Raw genomic sequence first — 22688 nt, forward strand, 5'->3', positions numbered from 1 at the left:
ATGGTTAGGTTGGAAGAAAACATACACTCCACCTACTACTTTGATGAACTTCTTGGGGAAATGGTAGCCCTGAGTAAATTACTGGCTCAATAGCTTGCAATTGCTCATGAGTGTCAGAGCCAGGAGTAGAACACAAGTGTCTTGAATTATACTCAGTGTTCTAAAATAATAAGGCATACTTTGGAGATATTGCGGATTCCATTCCAGACTACCGCAATAAAGCAAATATCACAATAAAGCAAGTCAAATGAATTTTTTTGTAGGTAAAATAAAAAACACAAGAAACAAGAAGTGTTCGCATGGATGTGAGGAAAAAAGAACCCTCATATGCTGTTGGTAGAAATGCAAACTGGTGTAGCCACTGTGGAAGACAGTATGGAGGTTGCTGAAAAAATTAAAGGTAGAATTTTACCCTATGATCCAGTAATTGCACTACTGGGTATTTGCCCAAAGAATAAGAAAACACTAATTCAAAAGGCTATATGTACCTGTATGTTTACTGCAGCATTACTTAAAATAACCAAATTATGAAAGCAGCCCAAGTGTCCACCGATAGATGAAAGGATAAAGATGTGGGGTGTGATATATATATATATTACTCAGCCATAAAAAAGAATGAAATCTTGCCATCTACAATAATAAGATGAATGGATCCAGAGTGTGTAATGCTAAGCAAAATAAGTCAAAGAAAGACAAATTGCATATGATTTCATTAATATGTGAAATTTAAGAAACAAATGAACAAAGTAAAAAAAACTCTGAAACAAATTAAAAAAATAGACCCTTAACTATAGAAAGCAAACAAATAGTTATAAGAGGGAAGTGGGCAGGGGGATGGATGAAACAGGTGAAGGGGATTAAGAGTACACTTGATAAAGCACTGAGTAACATATGGAATTGTTGAATCATTACATTGTACATCTGAAATTAATACAATATCTTAACTACTGGAATTAAATAAAAATTAAAAATAAATACTGCTAAAGATGAAAAAAAGAATTTTTTGGTTCCTCAGTGCGAATAAAAATTATGTTTATATTATATACTATAATCTAAGTGTGCAATAGCATATGTGTAGAAAAAATATACATGCCTTTATTGCTAAAAAATCCTAACCATCATCTGAGCTTTCAGCCAGTCATAAATCACTGATCATACATAGATCACTGTAACAAATATAATAATGACAAGGTTTGAAATATTGCAAGAATTACCAAAATGTGACATAAAGACAAGCAGTGAGCAAATGCTGTTGGAAAAAGGTGCTCACAGATTTGCTTGATGCAGGGTTGCCACAAACCTTCAACTTGTAAACAAAACAAAACAAAACAAACCCCATAGGATCTGCAAAGCACAATAAACAAAGTATGTGTATTTCCCCCACACAAAATAAACCTAAAAAACCCTAAACTGAAACGACAGAGGCACATCAACGGTTGCATGGAATAATGAATGGCTGACTACAAAGGGACACAAAGTAATTTCTAAGGTGATAAAAATCTTCATTGGTGGTTATGTTACACCCATGTGTATAAGACATTTGTCAAAACTCCATTTGTAAATTAAAAAGGGTAAATTTACTTATGAAAATTATGCCTTGATAAAGTCGATTTTTAAAAATTTTAAAGCAACATAAAACCTTTGAACCAAAAAAATAAAAAAGGGAAGGAGGAGAGGCCTACAAATATGTGTGAATTATCCATAAGGAATTAATTAGTTGACATATAACTAAAGATTCCCTAAATCCTGGCAATGTATTTATAACAAGAAAAAAATAATTTTATCACCAATTATAGTGATTTCCTACATTGTTGGTAAATAAGTAGAGGTTATAGGTTTTTGGACATAAAATTAAAAGCAGGATGAATTTTTCATGCTAATATTATAGCAAGCACAGTATGTATAACAAAAGAAAAAAGGAAAAGCACATATAGGGAAGAAATTAGAAAAACTAAACTGTTATCAATGATTATCTTTGTGTTACAGAATTAGGGTAAAAATTTTTTTGAAACTCCCATGCTTTCTTGGCAAATGCCAACATTACTAACCACATTACAGAAGAACAGGTAGTTCCGGGGGGGAGGGGGGAAGGGCCACAAACAACATCACTTAAGAAATTTACCCTTCCTCTTGCTTCAGTTTTTAAGTTTTCTACATAAATATATAGCCATATCCGAAAGAATGCAGTAACACAAGAAAACATGAGAGTTAACAGTAAACATGTAAGATAAAATCTTTATAATATTTCCATTTGTTTGTGAATTTATGTTTTAATAATTACCTCATGTTAGATATTTGTAACTAAATAACTGGCTAACAAATCTACAAAATAATTTTATTACTTGAGAAAACAACTATAATGCTAACTTTGTGGCTATGTGTATTTGATTTAAAGTTGGTATCTCAATCTTTCATTTTGAAAAATCCATGAATATTTATAATACCACTAACATATTTATTAACATACCTTGGACTCACAGAACCGACGGTCAAATCCATGCTGACATATTATTACTGATTTAGGTCTTTCCAGTTCATACTCCCGACATACCACATGAAAAACAAATGTCTGTCCCCACTCCAAGAGACAAGCTAGCTATAAGCAGGGACAGGTTGACAACAGTTAGCATTTTAAACACATGTTCAGAGTTCAAAAGCTTATCAAGAATATTAATACAGTTTGAAAGAAGCCAAATGCTGTCTTATACCTGCTGCTACGTAATCCACTTACTAGCCAGAATCACGATTTTTCTATGCATCATTTATAAGCTTATGTTACTTTTCATAGACCTACCTACGACCCAGCAATTGCACTGCTGGGGATTACCCCAAAGATACAGATGCAATGAAACGTCAGGACACCTGCACCCCGATGTTTCTATCAGCAATGGCCACAATAGCCAAACTGTGGAAGGAGCCTCAGTGTCCTTCGAAAGATGAATGGATAAAGAAGATGTGGTTTATGTATACAAAGGAATATTACTCAGCCATTAGAAATGACAAATACCCACCATTTGCTTCAACGTGGATAGAACTGGAGGGTATTATGCTGAGGGAAATAAGTCATTAGAGAAGGACAAACATTATATGGTCTCATTCATTTGGGGAATATAAATAATAGTGAAAGGGAATAGAAGGGAAGGGAGAAGAAATGGGTAGGAAATATCAGAAAGGGAAACAGAACATGAAGACTCCTAACTCTGAGAAACGAACTAGGGGTGGTGGAAGGGGAGGAGGGCGGGGGGTGGGGATGAATGGGTGACGGGCACTGAGGGGGGCACTTGACGGGATGAGCACTGGGTGTTATTCTGTATGTTGGCAAATTGAACACCAATAAAAAATAAATTTATTATTAAAAAAAAAGCTTATGTTACTTTTCATTTGTGAATGACAAAATGCATAACAACTGAAAAATTCAACTTCAGCAACTTATAAATAGTAAGTACTTTCCTTCAAGGTTGTATCTTCCTTCTTATATGACTAACTGGAATCCTCTGCACAGAAAAGACCTAAAATTCTCTACTTAATAATAAACAAAGCTTGGATGTGAAATTATTATCTAATTATAGTGAGCTACAACTTCGGAAAATCAGGTATTTTGAAGATTAAAACACTTCTGTTTATGTAAATAGAAATTTAAGTATACATCAATTCTTCATCAAATCTCTGGTTCAAAAGTCCTTCATTTTATAATTGACTAGAATTGTTAGCAATAAACACACTGAAACTTGGGTATACATGATATTATTCCCTTAAAAAAAGTACAAATTTAAACTGTTGGAAAACAGGAGTTTCACTTTTAAAACATACAAAGAATAGAATAAACATTAAAAGAATGTATAGATTCATGGAACACTCACTGGAAACAGTGATGCCAAGATTCTAGTACAGAAGAAAGAGAAATGTTTCATCTTCTAATAAGGGCAACTTATATAAGATTCTAGCAATTGTTAGATTAAAGGAATTGTGTCCAGTCTTGTACTATTGGCATAGCTTTATTATGCATTTGTTAAGGAACAACTTTTTTTTTTTTAATACGTTTCAGTTTTTACTTGTACATTAGAGCAAGAGATGGTGGATAATAAGGAAAGGATAGTGATCAGGCCAGTGGGCACTGAATATTTCGTTCCATCCACATTTATACATTCTGTTACATATTTTAGCTACTTGTATATAAAATATCCCTTTTCAGTTCCATTTTCCTATTTCTTGAATCTTAATTTTTGCTGCTTTCTAAAAATTTATGGCACATATACAAGGTACCTAGAGTACTACTTTTTGTTGCTATTCCCTACCTATAAATGTTTCATATACATTCTGTAATTTTTTGTTAAAACTGAGTATGTATATTTCACACATTCAAGACCACATTCTAGTCTTCTCAAATGCCAAGATAGGTATGCATATTATCATGAATCAACAGGTGAGATGTTACAGTAACATGACTATTTGGCTAAATTTTAATGATCTGTTTCTAGAACTAAATAATCCTTACGACCTCTAGGTCTTCTAAAGATTAAGGAGGACAAGAGGAAGAAGGGGATTTTATCAAAAAGGATCACAACTAGCATTCTAGACCAGATTTACTTACTAGTAAATTTGTTTTTACTTATTCTTTAATACACATCAATAGCAGATATAAATGATGTTATTTTGCTTTGAGAAATGACAAGAATTAAGCTACCTAATCCTGAACACCATAAGCAATATTTTCAAATCCTACTTTAGAAATACACAAGAAAGCAAAATTCTTAGAACAGAAGAATTTTTCAACAGTGAAGAGACAACTAACATAATTTTAATAATATATACAATTTCCAGAACAGTTCTCATATTGAGTATATCCCAAAGTCTTGATATTGAAAGTGCTATGCAGAACTATGAAACATTACACTCTTCAATTTTATGTGGATCAGAAAAGTGAAACTTGTCTCTGACTCATCTATTGCTAAGAAAATTCTGAATGGCAAGAATGACTCCCATCCAAAAAGCAAAGAGTTGTCTGGCCATCAGAACATAATTAGTGACAATACAATGAACATTCAAACAGGCATACGACTTACTCTTGGTGAAGCAGGTGACCAAAGGAAAAAGAAAATAAGTCAGAGAATCATACCTGTGGTGCTGTAACCTTAGCTGTAAGGCTTCCAGCCTGCACATCAATTAACCATGCATATTCCAAGGAATCACTTCCCAAAGGAAGACCTTCTGCTGAGAACATAGCATGTGCTCTCAGCTGGAGACCTGACAAATTGATGTGACCTTCCCTGAGTACTTCATCCACAGGGGGTCGCTGCTGAAAACAATAAGAAGACAACTGTAGGAAGTACAAGAAAATGGGCATTATAATTTCTAGTTGTTTTTTTCTCCAGAGACTAATAGTAAAAAGATGCTATCTGGAAAATAAGACTTAAGGATCCATGAGATCCTAACACAACCTTGTATAGTAAAAAGTCTCAGTTAAACTTCTTTAGTGACAATATCCATGAGAGCCCAAATCTGGAAGAGCAAAATAGCAGAGTCCTAAAAAGAATGAGATCTCTTTGATACAAATGAATGGCTCAATGAATAAAAAGAAATTAGTACTCTGACTGACAGTGAATATAAGAGACCATTCTTTGGTGGTAAGACAGGAATAATGAGATTTAAAATGCTAAAAAGAAAAAAAGTAACAGGGAAGAACAAAGACTAGTAGGACCATAAAATGAAGAAGTAGGGAAGAAAGCCATCTTTCATATAGATTTTGAGAACTATATAAATATAAAAAGGATAGATTTATCTTACAGAAATTATATACTTACTACTAAAAAGCAGCAAATATTTCAAAGAGAAAAGTTCTAGGACTTACTCGGAAAACTAAAAGTCATGTCCTAAAATAGGGTATTCCATGGAACACTCAAAACAGGTTTGGCAATGCCGTATCCATCAGTTACCAATTTCTGTAGAATCTACCTCCCAATCTCTCAGAAATGTACTGATTTTCTTCTATCTTCACTGCTGTCATTGTGGTTCAAATAACACGACCTCTTGCTAAGATCTTTGCAAAGCCTCCCAGCATTCACTTTTATATCTCTGTCCTTCATACTCTACAAAACAACCACAGAGATCTAAAAGGGCAAATTTTATCGTGTTCTTGTCTCAAGATCATTATTATGCTATTTCCTCAATATTTCTCTTCTCTACCAGGTTTATTAGGGTAAAGACCATTTCTGTCTTGTTCACCTTTTATCCCACTGCACCAAATAGATACTGCTAAGTGACTACACAGATTTCTTCACAAGTCTTTTCAGAGAATTCAATATATTAATCTATATTGAGACAGTTAACAGGTATTTCCCAAACCATTTTACTATAGTAGTCTTTTTAGCATGTGTATGCAGGCCATCTGCACAAGGAACAGTGTTTTAGCATTCCTTGTTTCAACACATTTTAGGAAATGTATCCTCAAAAAAAAAAAATTAAGGATATGAGCTAAATCAAATTTACAAAGAATTCTTAAAAGGAAATTTCAAATTATGACTATAATAATAGATGCATTTTTTCTTTTATTTTCATCTAAACTGTGTGACAATATATAAAATCACCAAAATTTCTTGAGGCATCAGTTCCCTTCTATTTTATCTGAGGAAGCTAGGAAGGGTGATTTGATAATTCTCAGTATAAGATACTTCTGATTGATTTTTTTTTAGCTCAAAAATACATATAAATCTTGGCTTGTCCTAGAGAGAGAACCTATCTAGTATACCAAAAAAGATCATATTCTAGATTTTATTGTGAGTTACATCTTATTGTGTCCCCTAAAAGGACATTTCAAGTCCTAAGCCCAGGCACCTATAATTGTGACTTTACTGTATTTGAAAACAGGGTTTTAGCAGACGTAATCAAGTTAAAATAAGATTACAGCAAATTAGAATAGGCCATAATCCAATGACTGGTGTCCTTATAAGAGGAAAATTGGGACAGAGACACATGGAGACAATGCCGTGAGAAGACAAAGGCAGATATATGCATCTTGTAGATGCAATGCCAAGGACTGCCAGCAACCACCAAAAGCTTAAGATCCTCTCCTACAGCCTTGAGAGAGAGAACAATTCCCTGCCAATACCTTGACTTCAGAATTCTAGGCTCCAGAACTGTAAGAATATATTTCTCTTGTTTTAAGCCACCAGTGTGAGGTATGTTGCTACGGCAACCCTAGGAAACTAATATATATCATAAAATGCTCATAAATTAAAAGGTGATGGTTTCATATGTCAGATACAATAATCCATCCATCACCTGAGATCCTTACCTTGAGGCCCTGCACTAAGACTAATGCTATCAGGAATAAGCAGTTAAATCCTGGGTAACTCACCTGTACCATAAAAGATTTCTAAGGAATAGTCATGCCAGATATACAAAATACAAGCAAGTTAAGTAGATAAGTAAATTCCAAGAGAATATATAGAGAGTAGTCTTGTCTTTAGAATGAATTATGAAATGCTATCCATGTAGGAAACAAAATATCACCAGTACTTCTACTACCACCTTGATATTTCCAATCCATGTACTCCTTTTCTAATCACCAAATAAATCCTATGTTATATGTACAAGTTTGCCAGTAACTCTATAATTAGGATTAATGTGAACTCCCAAAAGATCCATAAAATATTCTCTTTATATCTAATAAAGTCTTTTGAGAATACAGTGATTAAAATAAAAGTCAAAGTGTTACCAGGTACTCATAAGAAAACAGAGATACTTAGCTAAAACTTTCAGAACTTAGACATATAAAGGTTTATTTATCTTTATTAATTTCCTCAATAGATTAAAAAAGAGAGGCTTTCTCTCCACATATTCACCTCCCAGAATAAAAAACAACCAATACTAATGACCTACTAAGTAGAGAGAGGAGGATAAAAGTAATTTTTAATGTTTCTACAGCAAATGAAAATACTAGTGTTATGCAAGTGATCTTTGTGATGATAGAATAGTTCTGTATCTCAATTTCAGTGCAGTTACATGAATCTACACGTGATAAAATGGTAAGAACTATGCACACACATTGTATCAAGTCAATTCTGGTATTGATACTGCACTTACGTAAAAGATCAACATGGGGGAAACTGGGTGAAGGGTACACTGGACCTCTCTGTACTGTCTTTGCAGCTTTTTATGAATCATAATTACAGACATATGTCAGAGAAACTGCAGGTTCAGTTCCAGGCTACCACTATAAAGCAAGTATCACAATAAAGTCAGTCAAATGAAGTTTTTTGTTTCCCATGCATATATAAACTGTTATCTACTAAGGGTACAAGAGTGCTATGTCTAAAAAGAAACAATGTACATATCTTAATTAAAAAATATTTTATGATGGTAACCACCATCTAAGCTTCCAGTAAGTCATAATCTTTTTGCTGGTGCAGGGTCTGGCCTCCAAGCTGATGGCTGATAACTGATCAGGGGGGTGCCTGCTGATGGTTGCAGTGGCTATGGCTGTTTCTTAAAACAAGAAACAAGAAACTGACACATCGGTGGACTCTTCCTTTCACAAATGATTTCTCTGTAGCATGCCATGCTGTTTGACAAACAGTATGGTACCAAAAAATAGAACTTCTTTCAAGTTTGGGATCTATCCTCTCAAACCCGCTGCTGCTTTATCAACTCAGTTTATGTAATACTTTAAATCCTTGTTGTCATTTCAACAATCTTCACAGTATCTCCACCAGGAACAGATTCCTTCTCAAGAAACCACTTTATTTGTTCATCCCAGAGAACTGACTCATCCATTAAAGTTCTGCCATGAGATTACAGCAATGCAGTCATCTCTTCAGGCTTTACTTCCAATTCTAGTTCTCTTGCTATTTTCAACACCTTACTTCCTCCAGTGAGGTCTTAAACCCTTCAAAGTAATTCATGAGAGTTGGAAGCAACTCCTTCCTAACTCCTGTTCATGTTGATATTTCGACATCTTGCTGTGAATCATGAATATACCTAAGGGTATCTAGAATGGTGAATCCTTTCCAAAAGGTTTTCAATTCACCCAGATCCACCAGAGGAATCACTATCTATGCAGCTGTAGTTTTGTAACACCTTTTTCTTAAATAATAAGACATGAAAGTCAAAATGACTCTTTTATCTGTGGGCTGCAAAATGGATGTTGTGAATAGGGCATGAAAACAACATTAATTTCAGGGTACATCTCCATCACAGCTCCTGGGTGATCAGATGCACTGTCAATGTGCAGTCATATTTTGAAAGAGCTCTCTTTTTCTGAGTAGTAGGTCTCAAAAGTGAGCTTAAAATATTTAGTATATCATTTTGTAAAGAGATACACTGTCATCCAGGCTTGGTTACTTCACTAATAGAGCACAGACAAATTAGATTTAGCGCAACTCTTAAGGGCCCTAGAATTTTCAAAATGACAAATGAGCACTGGCTTCAACTTAAAGTCACCATGTCAGTCTATAAGTAGAATGTCATTCTGTCCTTTGAAGTTTTGAAACCAAGCATTGACTTCCCCTCTCAAGCTACAAAAATCCTTGATGGCATCTTCTTCCACTAGAAGGGTATTTAATCTACTTTGAAAATCTGTTCTTTAGTATAGCCACCTTTGTAAATTAACTTGGCAAGATCTTCTGGATGACTTGCTGTACCTTCTGTATCAGCACTTGCTTCACCTTGCACTTTTATGTTAGGGAGACGGCTTCTTTCCTTAAGCCTATGAACCCACTTCTGCTAGCTTCAAATTTTTCTTCTGTAGCTTCCTCACCTCTCAGCCTTCACAATCTGAAAAGAGTGAGAACCTTCCTCTAGATTAGGTTTTGGCTTAACGGAATGCTATGGCTGATCTGATCTTCTATCCAGACCATTAAAACTTTCTCTGAATCAACAAAAGTCTGTTTTGCTTTCTTGTAATTGGTGTGTTTATTGAAGTTCAATTCAATTCTGATTTCCTTCAGGAACTTTTCCTTTGCATTTACAACTTGTCTGTTTGGTAGAAGAGGCCTGGCTTTCAGCTTACCTTGGGTTTTGTCATGCCTTCCTTACTAAGCTTAACTATTTCTACTTTTTGATTTAAAGTGAGAAACGTGCATTTCTTTCATTTGAACACTTAGAGGGCACTGCAGGGTCATTAATTGACCTAATTTCAATACCTTTTTGTCTTAGAGAACAGGGAGGCATAAGAAGGAAAAGAGGGAGAGACAGGGAACAAACCAGTTGGTGAACAGTCAGAACACATGCAGCATTTATAGCTTAAGTTTGCCATCTTATATGGGCACAGCTTGTGGCAAAACAACTACAATAGTAACATCAAGGATCAGTGAACACAAATCACCATAACAAATATGATCATGAAAAAGTTTGAAATACTACGAGAATTACCAAAATGTGACAGGGACATGAAGTGCCCAAATGCTGCTGGAAAAACGGCATTGATCAATTGCTTGATGCAGAGTTGTCACAAACTTTCAATTTGTAAAAAAATGCAATATCTGCAAAGTGCAATAAAGCAATACGTGATAGAATGAGGCATGCCTACTATTTAAAAAGTCTGATAAAAAAAAATAAAAAAATAAAAAGTCTGATAAAGAAAATACATTCTGTGGCAAAATAAGCATATATTAGGTGTCAATTTCAGCTACTAAAATAAGCATATATTAGGTGTTAAGTTTCAGCTCATAGTAGCTGAAACTTTTCATTTTTAATGAAAAAATTAAATTCTATGTAAGAAAATATGGTCAGTTATGGCAAGAGTTGAAGAAGGGATAGGTCAGTTACTACACAGAATCCAAAGTAAGGGGGTGGCCCCGGTGGCGCAGCGGTTTAGCGCCACCTGCAGCCCAGGGCATGATCCTGGAGACCCTGGATTGAGTCCCACGTCAGGCTCTCTGTATGGTGCCTGCTTCTCCCTCTGCCTGTGTCTCTGCCTCTCTCTCTCTCTCTCTCTCTCTCTCGCTCTCTCTCTCTCTCTCTCTGTCTGTCTCTATGAATAAATAAATAAAATCTTAAAAAAAAAAAAAGAATCCAAAGTAAGTTATCATCTGTTGATGATTTGGGGTTATCAGATTCATCCCCCCCATTTATACTTTTACCTTGCCTTATATTAAAATCCATTTATTTTTCTAAAGCTCATAACTTGACTAAAAGTAGGGAAGAGACCTAAAGTAGTGTTAAATGAAAAGTGAAGCCACTGGGCATTAAAAAATAACAACAAAATGATATAACCTACCCAAGAATGTAAATTATTCCCATTTGCTGAATATCATTGGTTCTCTTCCAAAAGAGCCCCAGGAATATCTTGAAGGCATTAACAAAATATCTTTTAAATCGGTTAGGTGAAAAGAATAATTCATGTGGATATGGATGTTTTAAAAATTTATAATACTGGTGAATATGAATATGGAGGTGTGATTTTCAACAGGATTCATCAAAATTTTATACATTTTTCCCTTACCTAAATACATGAAAAAGTTATAAGGGTATTTCTATGTCTAAAAACAAGAGAGAGAGAATATAATTGTATGGGATCACATAAATAGAAAACAGCAGGAAAACAAAAAAAAATGAGATTCTTGGAAAACTTACATATTTACATATATATATACATATATATGTGTGTGTGTATATATAGACACACAAGACTTCTTATTATCATTAAATTAAAAGCCTATAACTTAAAGAGCTATATATTACATGCACAGAAGCTAACACACTGTTTCGATCCCGTAAGCAATAACAATACATCTTTAAGTCTCTACTATATAACTCACTTTCATATTACCTGATAGTTATCACTAACAAACACATTCAGGGGTGACAGGACAAGTTGCAGCATGGTCTCCCGAAATCCTTTTTTCATTTCAAAACATAGTCTTTCCAAGAATGCTGTAGGGCACTCAGGACCATCAGTGGTTCCATGCTAAAGTCAAATATAATACTATAATCAAGATACAGAAAATACAAGACCAAGAAAGTACAGGAAAATAAAAATTACATTTATATAATTAATAGATTTTGAGTCTTTAAAAGGAGAAATAGTGCTTACTGACAAAATTAACTATTCTGTACCCCAGTAAGAATATCAGGTTCACTAAGCACCAGAGATGACTTCTCTGCTATGCAATCCTAGGAGCATGACATGGTGCCAGTAGGCAGCACAATGCTCTAGGGTCTCACTCTCCCTATCTGGCCTCAATCCAATGACTCCAGGTTCTCTGGGCAATGTAATCTCATTCCAAATTAGTGCCAATAGTTCATGGGTCAACCTGAGATTGAAACAGGATTCTGTGCTGGATCCAAACCCTTGAAAATAATTCAACCTGAGGGTCAAGCTGAATCTTGATTTTTAGTAGGCTCCAAAATGGTCTAGAGTTAGATAAAGAAAGGATAATAAAATGTAAATCTTAGAATATCTGTAAGACTACCTATCATAAACCAAGCAACTCAACATCATGACAAAATGTTCTAAAGTTGCAAAGAACTGCAAGAAGGAACTAAAGTGATAGAAGAAAAATAGAAAATTATCAATGATCAAAGTAATCACATTATGAAGAAAATAAATCAGCTTTATAAAGGTAAAAGGATAAATTTTAAAGTTTTCAAATCTGAATTTTTTTATTAGTGTATGCATGTGTGTACACATATCTACAGTTTTCTAAGTTGGGTGAATTTCCAAATATACTCCAGACCATTTTGATACATAAATACTTACAACAGGAAGACGCCCATGAACTTTGTACAAATTAACAAGTACAGTAATATCCCAAGGACGCAAGGTAAGTGGATGAATTGACTTGGCTGAACTTTCATTTTCCTTTTTGTCATTTTCCATTCCAACAGCAGTCCACCCAGAGCTGGATGATGTTGACAGTGACAGAACAGGACTTGAAATAACCTCTTCAAAATCCATATACATGTCATCTTCCCCAAAGTAGTTTTCCTATAAATATTATGAACAAACTGCTATTAAGGAGTTATGTAACAGTAACTTTTCAATTTAGAACCTGAATTTTGAAAATCAAACATCTCACTATTTTATTCAGTTAAAAGTATATGGTCTGTTTCCTAGAAATGAAAAACAAAACAAAGATATGTATGCATAAGACATACTCTTCCTTGGCTACTTAGCAAATAAACATTCTGTAGCAAACTAAAACAACCCTCAGCCCAAAAAAAACTAATAAAAAAATCACATAAGTTATAGTAAAGCTTCATGACAATACCACCTCCAATTATAGCAAAAACTTGCAATTTAGGTCCTAGAAGAAAAATTTAAAGATCTGTAAGGTTCAATTGTTTTCAATCTTTCTCAGAGTTCTGAGGCAATAATATGCAGAGACATCCTTAAAGGAAGAGCTGAAATTCACTGAAAATCAATTCACTGAAATTCAATTTAGCTAAATCCAATTAGCTAGCTATTCCAATTTGGCTAAATCCAATAAATATATTCGGGGTGAAATATTTATCACAAGTGCTTTTAACAACTTAAATAAATTATCAACAGTTACTAAAACTTCCTTTCATGTAATTCATTTGGTTTCTTATGCAAAGTATTTTAACTATTAATATTCTAGTTCTTTCGCATCAGAACTTAAATTTATTTTTATTATTTTCTTTTTTAAAGTTTTTATGATAATCATAGTTAGTTATCATACCATGTAATACTAGTTAGAGGAAGATTTAGTGATTCATCACTATAAACAACACCCAGTGCCCATCACAAGTGCCCTCCTGATCCTCATCTCTTACTTCACCCTTTGCCCCCACTTCCTCCCCTCTGGTAACCATCAGTTTGTTCTCAATAGTTAAGAGTATATTTCTTGGCTTGCCTCTCTCTTTTTTATTCCCCTATGCTTGTTTATTTCTTAAATTCAGCAGATAAGTGAAATCATATGGTATGTGTCTTTCTCTGACTTTTTAATGAAATTTTTTCTTACCATTATTCTGAATTTAAATTTTTTCTATTTGATTTGTCAGCAGTAATCAAAAGCTGTTAAAATATTGCTGTTAACGCAGTTAACTATATTTGTTCAATATTAGAAATCAAATCAGTATTTTGATAAATTCTGCATTTTACTTATTGACACAATTATTTTCTGGTTGTAATTCTAGTCAATTAATCAAGCCAATTAAATACCTTTTCATAGGAAAGAATGTTGAAGGATGTTCATCTGGCTAATTGGTTGTAGGGCTAATATTAAAACCCCAAATCTACAAACTCACAAAACTGATGCTTTTTCCTCTATTCCCTATTGTTTTCTGGCTCTAATAATTTAGGCCCTACTTAGAACCTGCTGGATATCCTGATAACTAAAGATGGACAAATCCAAGCACAAATATAAACGTAAATAAACACTGGTTTTTATCCTAAATTCTAACATTAAATTTCTAAAGCTAATAATAAATTTCTAATTGATTTTGAACATTAAAGATCTAGAAGTATTCAAAGCAGCAGTTCTCAGATCATTTGAGAAGCCTATTCAAAATACACATGCCATGGAAACAAATTCTCCATGGAGACAAGGAGACAAGTTCAATAGGTTTGCAATGGGCATGGATTTCAGTGAGAGGAAAATAAAATAGTTCCTTCAGTGATTTTAAAAATCTGCAAATGGCCTCCAGTCCCAAAAACCTCTACGTCACCCTTCCTCCACACAACTGATCAATAGCATCAGTGAACAATGTTCACATTCATTAGCTTTCAACATACTAAGAGTTATCAACAAATCAATAGAAATGTTATATTTTGATTTTAAATAATCCCACTCCACATATCTATTATTTTCAAAAGATTCCTTAAAAGTCTCTTATAGCCTCTTGCAATTTTTAACCTTAAAAACAAAAGATTCATGTAGATTATTAAAATTAAAAGAAAAATATTCTCTTGGGCCTATTCTTCAATTTGCTACCAAAATAATCTCCGTTTAATTATCTGAAACAGAAATAACTCATAGCAAATTCTTTAGGGAATACTGAATCTCCAATATAGTAGAGAACATTTGCCAATTTTTATTAAATGTGTCAATGACTGTTTTTAAAGAACTATAAACTCTAGGAGTCTTTTATGAGTTCTGATATTTGTACATATTGAATATTATAAACAAAAATACTTTTAAAATTATAACTCCCTTAAAACACTAGTCATATGTTAAATGTTTGGTGTTGAATGTGATTTAAGTTTTGTGTTCATTTTAGTTTAATTTTTTTAGTATGTGAACTCCATCCCTAAGGGTTAATTTCCTAAGGATTCACTTTTAAAAATTACCAAGAGGTTAACCAAAATATAAAGCAAAAAGCTACATATTATGGCAAACTTTTATTGTATTTTAAGATTAATAAATGTACGCAAATATTTACAAATACAAATAAAAGTTCTATTTTCATGTTATGATAGTGTGCAAAATTGAATTATCTCTAAAACAAATTCTAAGCAACCCTAGAAAAAAGCAATGATTTATATAACTGGAAAAATGTATTCTTTTGTCAAGTTTCTGGGATGAATGAATTTAAAAATGATAAAACAAGCTAGGGACACCTGGGTGGCTCAGTGGTTGAGTGTCTGTCTGCCTTTGGCCCAGAGCGTGATCCCTAGATCCGGGATCAAGTCCCACATCAGGCTCCTTGCAGGGAGCCTGCTTCTCCCTCAGCCTACGTCTCTGCCTCTGTCTCTCATTATGTCTTTCATAAATAAATAAAAATCTTAAAAAAAAGCTATATTTTCAATCTACTTAAGAGCCTTATAACATTTTATTTTCCTAGAGATATTTTGAGTGTCAAGTACTATTTCAAGTAATAGGACACTACCATTTTTTCCCCATCCTACTTATGCAATGATACTCATTTCTCAAAAAAGAAGAATACTATAGTTTAAAAAATCTAAGAAATTCAAAGAAGTAGGGGGGAATAAAAACAACATACAGGTACTCTGTTTCCAATACTAAATTTTTTTAATGGAAACTTGATAGCCAGGTTTAAAGACTGCTCAAGACTATTAAAACTTTTTTATTTCCAGTAAGGAAAACGTATAAGCCAAATATACTCACCATTAATCCAGTTACTACTGACTACCACTGATATGCCATCACTATTTAGATTCAGATTTACCATCTTCTATTAAGAAAAAATGTAATAAGACTAAGAGAAGTCAATTCAGAAGACGTAAACATTTCCATAAAATAATCTCACAAATTTTAATGCATGTTAGTATATATTTATCTCAGAGTTCTTGATAATAATAATGGTACCCTTAGTTTCTTTTGTGTATTTTGGAAATCAGTTTTTCATATAAACAGTCAAACAAATATGACTCTTTCTTTTCCCTAGTCTATCCTTCAGAATTTCTTGATGTTTAATTCTGGTAACTAAGGGGGACACCTGGGTGGCTCAGTGGTTGAACGACTGCCTTTGGCTCAGGGCATGATCCCGGGGTCCTGGGATTGAGTCCTACATCAGGCTTCCCGCAAGGAAGCCTGCTTCTCCCTCTGCCTATGTCTCTGTCCCTCTCTTTGTGTCTCTCATGAATAGATAAGTAAAATCTTGAAAAAAAAATTTCTGGTAACTAAGGAAAATATAATCTCAGTCACATGAATTCTCACATTTTCCTTGTTTTACATATACATACATACATTCTAACACTAAATAGAACATAAATTATATATTAAAACAAATGAAAAAAGGTAATTGAAAGAGAGATAATTAAGATAGGATACATCTTGGGCACCTGGGTGGCTCAGCGGCTGAACGTCTGCCTTTGGCTCAGGTCATGATCCCAGGGTCCTGGGATTGAGACCCACATTGGGCTCCCTGCATGGAGTCTGCTTCTCCCTCTGCCTATGTCTCTGCCTCTCTCTATGTGTCTCTCATGAATAAATAAATGAAATCTTTTTAAAAATGAGCAAAATTCAACTTATCTTTAGAAAAAAAAAAAGATAGGATACATCTCCATGTCAGCATGACACTAAACTTTCTGGTAGGCAGAAAGAAAACAAAAGGAAAAAAAAAGACTTAAAGAGTTACTTATATTTCTAATAAAAGGAACTAGAGTTCATTGACCTAGAAAAATTTTTTGCTTGTCATGTTTTGTATACATATTTTTAAAAATATTTCAAAACTTTAAATTTTCAATTTGTTTTAGTAAATACTTCATACAAGTTCTAAGTTAATTTGATGAATGCAAATACTAATACAAACTTTAGTACAATAAACCTTTGACACTACTGAACAACTGTTATAAAACCTTAATTAATAGAAGAGACTGTATGAAAACAAACTATCAGGCAGCCCCCGGGTGGCTCAGTGGTTTAGCGCCTTCTTCAGCCTGGGGCGTGATCCTGGAGACCCGGGATGCAGTCCTATGTCGGGCTCCGAGCATGGAGTCTGCTTCTCCCTCTGCCTGTGTCTCTGCCTCTTTCTCTCTCTCTCTCTCTGTCTCTAATGAATAAATAAATAAATAATCTTAAAAAAAAAAAGAAAAGAAACTATCAAGAGAGGTTGTATTTATGGAGAATTTGTAAAGAAATCTTTTAAAAAAAGGTATTTACTCCTTTCTCATTCTTCTTTACAGTCCTCTTATTTTTGATGAATATGTATTATTATGGAATTTTTAAAAGTAAAAAACCGGGGCACAGTAAACATATAGTAATGCAAAAAAGTATTTCTTAAAATTTTATTTTATTATTTTCTGAAAGCAGGGTTCTCTTATACTTCTTTTGCTGTGTTATATTATAATGTGTTAAAATTTGTCCCTATACATATCTGTCCTACAATATCCTCCAGCTTATCTCCTTGAGAACAGATGCTGTATCATCTCTATCGCCAGCAACTAGCACAATTCCTAGAATATATTAAATGCTAAAAATGCAAAATAAAAACTTAACTGAGAAGTACACCATTTTTAATAAATAAGTTTGTAATTGAGTCTAGCACCACAAGTCTAGCACCACAATCAACATATATAACATACGCTCATCAACCTTAAGCCAACAAACTGGCTATTTCAAATGACCTTAATTTTGATTAGATATTAACTATTTTGTCTATGTTTAAAAATGTGTAAGATGACAGAAACTAAAAGAATTTGTGATGACCAAACCAGCCCCACAAAAAATATTAAAAAGGATCTGTTAAATGAAGAAAGAGCCCAAAAGTAACACAGACCAAGGAAAAGAGACAATATGCAGAAATAGAGACTTTACAAGTAAAACAATGGCACTTAATTCATATCTTTCAATTGTTACACTGAACATGAATGGGCTAAATGCCCCAGTCAAAAGACACATGGTATCAGACTGAATAAAACAGCAAGATCCATCTATATGCCATCTACAAGAGACTCATTTTAGACCTAAAGACACCTTAAGACCAAAAATGAGGGGGAGGGGAACCATTTACCATGCAAATGGACCTCAAAAGAAAGCTGGGGTAGCAATCCTCATATCAGATAAATTATATTTTATTTATTTTTATTTTTTTTTATTTTTTAATTTTTATTTATTTATGATAGTCACAGAGAGAGAGAGAGAGAGAGGCAGAGACACAAGCAGAGGGAGAAACAGGCTCCATGCACCGGGAGCCCAACGTGGGATTCGATCCCGGGTCTCCACGATCGCACCCTGGGCCAAAGGCAGGCGCCAAACTGCTGCGCCACCCAGGGATCCCGATAAATTATATTTTAAACCAAAGACTGTAATAAGAGATGAAGAAGGACACTATATCATAATTAAAGGGTCTATCCAACAAGAAGAGCTAACAACTGTAAATATTTATGCCCCTAAGAGAGAAGCAGAAAATTACATAAGCCAATTAATAACAAAATTAAAGAAACACATTGATAATAATACTATAATAATAGGGGACTTTAACACCCTACTCACAGCAGTGGATAGATAATCTAAGCAGAAGATCAAGAAAGCAAGGGCTTTGAATGACATATTGGATCAGATGAAGTTCACAGATATATTTAGGGCATTCCATCCTAAAGCAACAGAATACACATTCTTCTCAAGTGCACATGGAACAATCTCCAGAACAGATCATATACTGGGTCACAAATCGGGTCTCAACCAGTATCAAAAGACTGGGATCATTCCCTGCATATTTTTGGACCACAATGCTTTGAAAATGGAACTCAATCACAAGAAGCAATTTGGAAGGAATTCAAATACATGGAGGCTAAAGAGTATCCTAGTAAAGAATGAAGAATGAATGGGTCAAGTGGGAATTAAAGAATTTAAAAATTTGTGAAAATGAAAACACAATCATTCAAAACCTTTGGGATGCAGCAAAGGTGGTCCTAAGGGGAAAGTATATAGCAATACAAGCCTTTACTATAAGAAAGGTCTCAAATACGGGCAGCCAGGGTGGCTCAGTGGTTTGGCGCCACCTTCAGCCCAGGGTGTGATCCTGGAGACTGGGAATCAAGTCCCACGTCAGGATCCCTGCATGGAGCCTGCTTCTCCCTCTGCCTGTGTCTCTGCCTCTCTCTCTCTCTCTCTGTTCTCATGAATAAATTTTAAAAAAAACTAAAAAAAAAAAAAAAAAAGGTCTCAAATATACAACCTAACCTTACACCTAAAGGAGCTGAAGAAAAAAACAGCAAATAAAGCCTAAACCCAGCAGGAGAAGATAGTTAAAGATAAACCAGAAATCAATTAAATAGAAACCAAAAGAATACTAGAACAGATCAACAAATTGAGGACCTGGTTCTTTCAAAGAATTAATAAGATCGATAAACCACTGGCCAGACTTATCAAAAAGAAAAGAGAAAGGACCCAAATAAATAAAATTATGAATGAAAGACAAGAGATCATGGCCAACACAAAAAATACAAATTATGAGAACATATATGAGCAACTATATGCCAATAAATTAGGCAATCTAGATGAAATGGATGCATTCCTAGGAATATATATATAAACTTCCAAAATTGAAATAGGAAGAAATAAAAAAAACCTGAAAAGACCCATAAGCAGCAAGGAAATTGAAGCAGTAATCAAAATCTCTCAACAAGTAAGAGTCCAGTGCCAGATGGCTTCCCAGAGGATTACTACCAAACATTTAAAGAAGAATTAATATCTATTCTTCTGAAGCTGTTTTAAAACATAGAAATGGAAGGAGAACTTCCATACTCTTTCTGTGAAGCCAGCATTACCTTGATCCCCAAACCAGATAGACTCCATCAAAAGAGAGAATTACAGACCAATATCTCTGATGAACATGGATGCCAAAATTCTCACCAAAATACTAGCCAATAGGATTCAATAGTACAGTAAAAAAGATTAGTCACTACGACCAAGTGGGATTTATTCCTAGGCTGCAAGGGTGGTTCAATATCGGCAAATCGATCAATGTGTTACACTACATTAATAAAAGAAAGGACAAGAACCATGTGATCCTCTCAATAATGCAAAAATGCATTATTGCATTTTACGCAAAAATGCAAAAAAAAATAGATGCAAAAAGGATTTGACAAAGTAAAGCATCCTTTTTTTAAAAAAATTTTTTTATTTATTTATGATAGTCACACAGAGAGAGAGAGAGAGAGGCAGAGACACAGACAGAGGGAGAAGCAGGCTCCATGCATCGGGAGCCCGACGTGGGATTCAATTCCGGGTCTCCAGGATCGCGCCCTGGGCCAAAGGCAGGCACTAAACCACTGCGCCACCCAGGGATCCCTAAAGCTTCCTTTCTTAATTAAAACTCTTCAGTGTAAAGATAGAGGAAACATACCTCAATATCATAAAAGCCATATACGAAAATCCCACAGTAAACATCGTTCTCAATGGGGAGAAACTGAGAGCATGTCCCCTAAGGTCAGGGACATGACAAGACGTCCACTCTTATCACTGCTATTCAACATAGTACTATAAGTCCTAGCCTCAGCAATCAGACAACAAAAAGAAATAAAAGGCATCCAAATCGACAAAGAAGTCAAGCTCTCACCCTTCACAGATGACATGATACTCTGTATGAAAAATCCAAAAGACTCCATCCCAAAATTGCTAGAACTCATACAGGAATTCAGCAAAGTGGTAGGATATAAAATCAATGCACAAAAATCAGTTGCATTTCTATACACTTAAATGAGACAGAAGAAAGAGAAATTAAGGAGTCAATCCCATTTACAATTACACCCAAAACCATAAGATATCTAGGAATAAACCTAACCAAAGAGGCAAAAGATCTATACTCAGAAAATTATAGAACACTCATGAAAGAAATTGACAAAGACACAAAGAAAGGGAAAAATGTTCCATGCTCATGGAATGGAAGAACAAATATTGTTAAAATATCTATGCCACGTAGAGCTATCTATACATTCAACGCACTTCCTATCAAAATACTATCAACTTACTTCAAAGAGCTGGAACAAACAATTCTAAAATTTGTATGGAACCAGACAATACCCTGAATAGCCAAAGTAATGTTGAAAAAGAAAACCAAAATTGGTGACATCACAATTCTGGACTTCAAGCTGTATCATTAAGCTATGATCATAAAGACCATATGGTACTGGCACAAAAACAGAAATACAGATCAATGGAATAAAATAGAAAACCCAGAAATGGATGCTCAACCCAATGGTCAACTAATCTTCGACAAACCAGGAAAGAACATCCAATGGAAAAAAGACAGTACCTTCAACAAATGGTGTTGGGAAAATTGGACAGCCACATGCACACCATACACAAAAATAGACTCAAGATGGATGAAAGACCTAAGCATGAGACAGGAATCCATCAAAATCTTAAAGTAGAACAGGCTGCAATCTTTGTGACCTTGGCAACAGCAACTTACTAGACATGTCTCCAAAGGCCAGGGAAACAAAGGCAAAAATGAACTATTGGGACTTCATCAAGATAAAAAGCTTTTGTACAGCAAAGGAAACAGTCAACAAAATCAAAAGACAACTGACAGAATGAGAGAAGATACTTGCAAATGACATATAAAAGGCTGGTATCCAAAATCTATAAAAAACTTATTAAACTTAACTCCCAAAGAACAATTAAATCCAGTCAAGAAATGGGCAGAAGACACGAACAGACATTTCTCCAAAGAAGACATACAAATAGCTAACAAACAGACACATGAAAAAGTGCTCAATATCATTTGGTATCAGGGAAATAAAAAACAAAACCATAATAAGATACCACCTCACACTAGTCAGAATTAATGGCTAAAATTAACAAGTCAAGAAATGACAGATGTTGGGAAGGATGTGGGGAAAACTGTTGGTGTCTTACACTGTTGTTAAGAATGCAAGCTGGTGCAGCCAATCTGGAAAATAGTATGGAGGTTCCCCAAAAAGTTGAAAATAGAGCTACCCCATAACCCAGCAATTGCACTACTGAATATTTACTCCAAAGATACAAATGTAGTGATTCAAAGGAGCACCTGCACCCCAATGTTTATAGCAATGTCCACAACAGCCAAACTATGGAAAGAGCCTAAATGTCCATCAATAGATAAATGGATAAAGTAATGGTGTATACACACACACACACACACACACACACACACACACAATGGACTACCACTCAGCCACCAAAAAAAATGAAATCTTGCCATTTGCAATGACATGGATGGAACTAGAGGATATTATGCTAAGTGAAATATGTCATTAGAAAAAGATAATTAGGGATCCCTGGGTGGCGCAGCGGTTTGGCGCCTGCCTTTGGCCCAGGGCGCGATCCTGGAGACCTGGG

General features: G+C 34.5%; 1 protein-coding gene across 16 annotated transcripts in view; it reads right to left on the bottom strand.

Annotated features, from left to right (window-relative positions):
- BLTP1 (bridge-like lipid transfer protein family member 1) overlaps positions 1-22688 on the bottom strand; it is a 213236-nt gene that overhangs the window by 127711 nt on the left and 62837 nt on the right. For 15 of the 16 annotated variants that reach the window (XM_072755320.1, XM_072755318.1, XM_072755315.1 and 12 more), the window contains exons 21-24: positions 12698-12925; positions 11768-11905; positions 5117-5296; positions 2468-2596 (exon numbers count right to left, since the gene is read on the bottom strand). In XM_072755320.1, coding sequence (XP_072611421.1) covers positions 2468-2596; positions 5117-5296; positions 11768-11905; positions 12698-12925 — 675 coding nt within the window. The remainder of the gene's footprint in view (positions 1-2467; positions 2597-5116; positions 5297-11767; positions 11906-12697; positions 12926-22688) is intronic. The other variant, XM_072755305.1, reaches the window with a different exon arrangement.

Source organism: Vulpes vulpes, chromosome 4 (genome assembly GCF_048418805.1).
Source record: "Vulpes vulpes isolate BD-2025 chromosome 4, VulVul3, whole genome shotgun sequence".
NCBI classification, from domain to species: Eukaryota; Metazoa; Chordata; class Mammalia; order Carnivora; family Canidae; genus Vulpes; species Vulpes vulpes.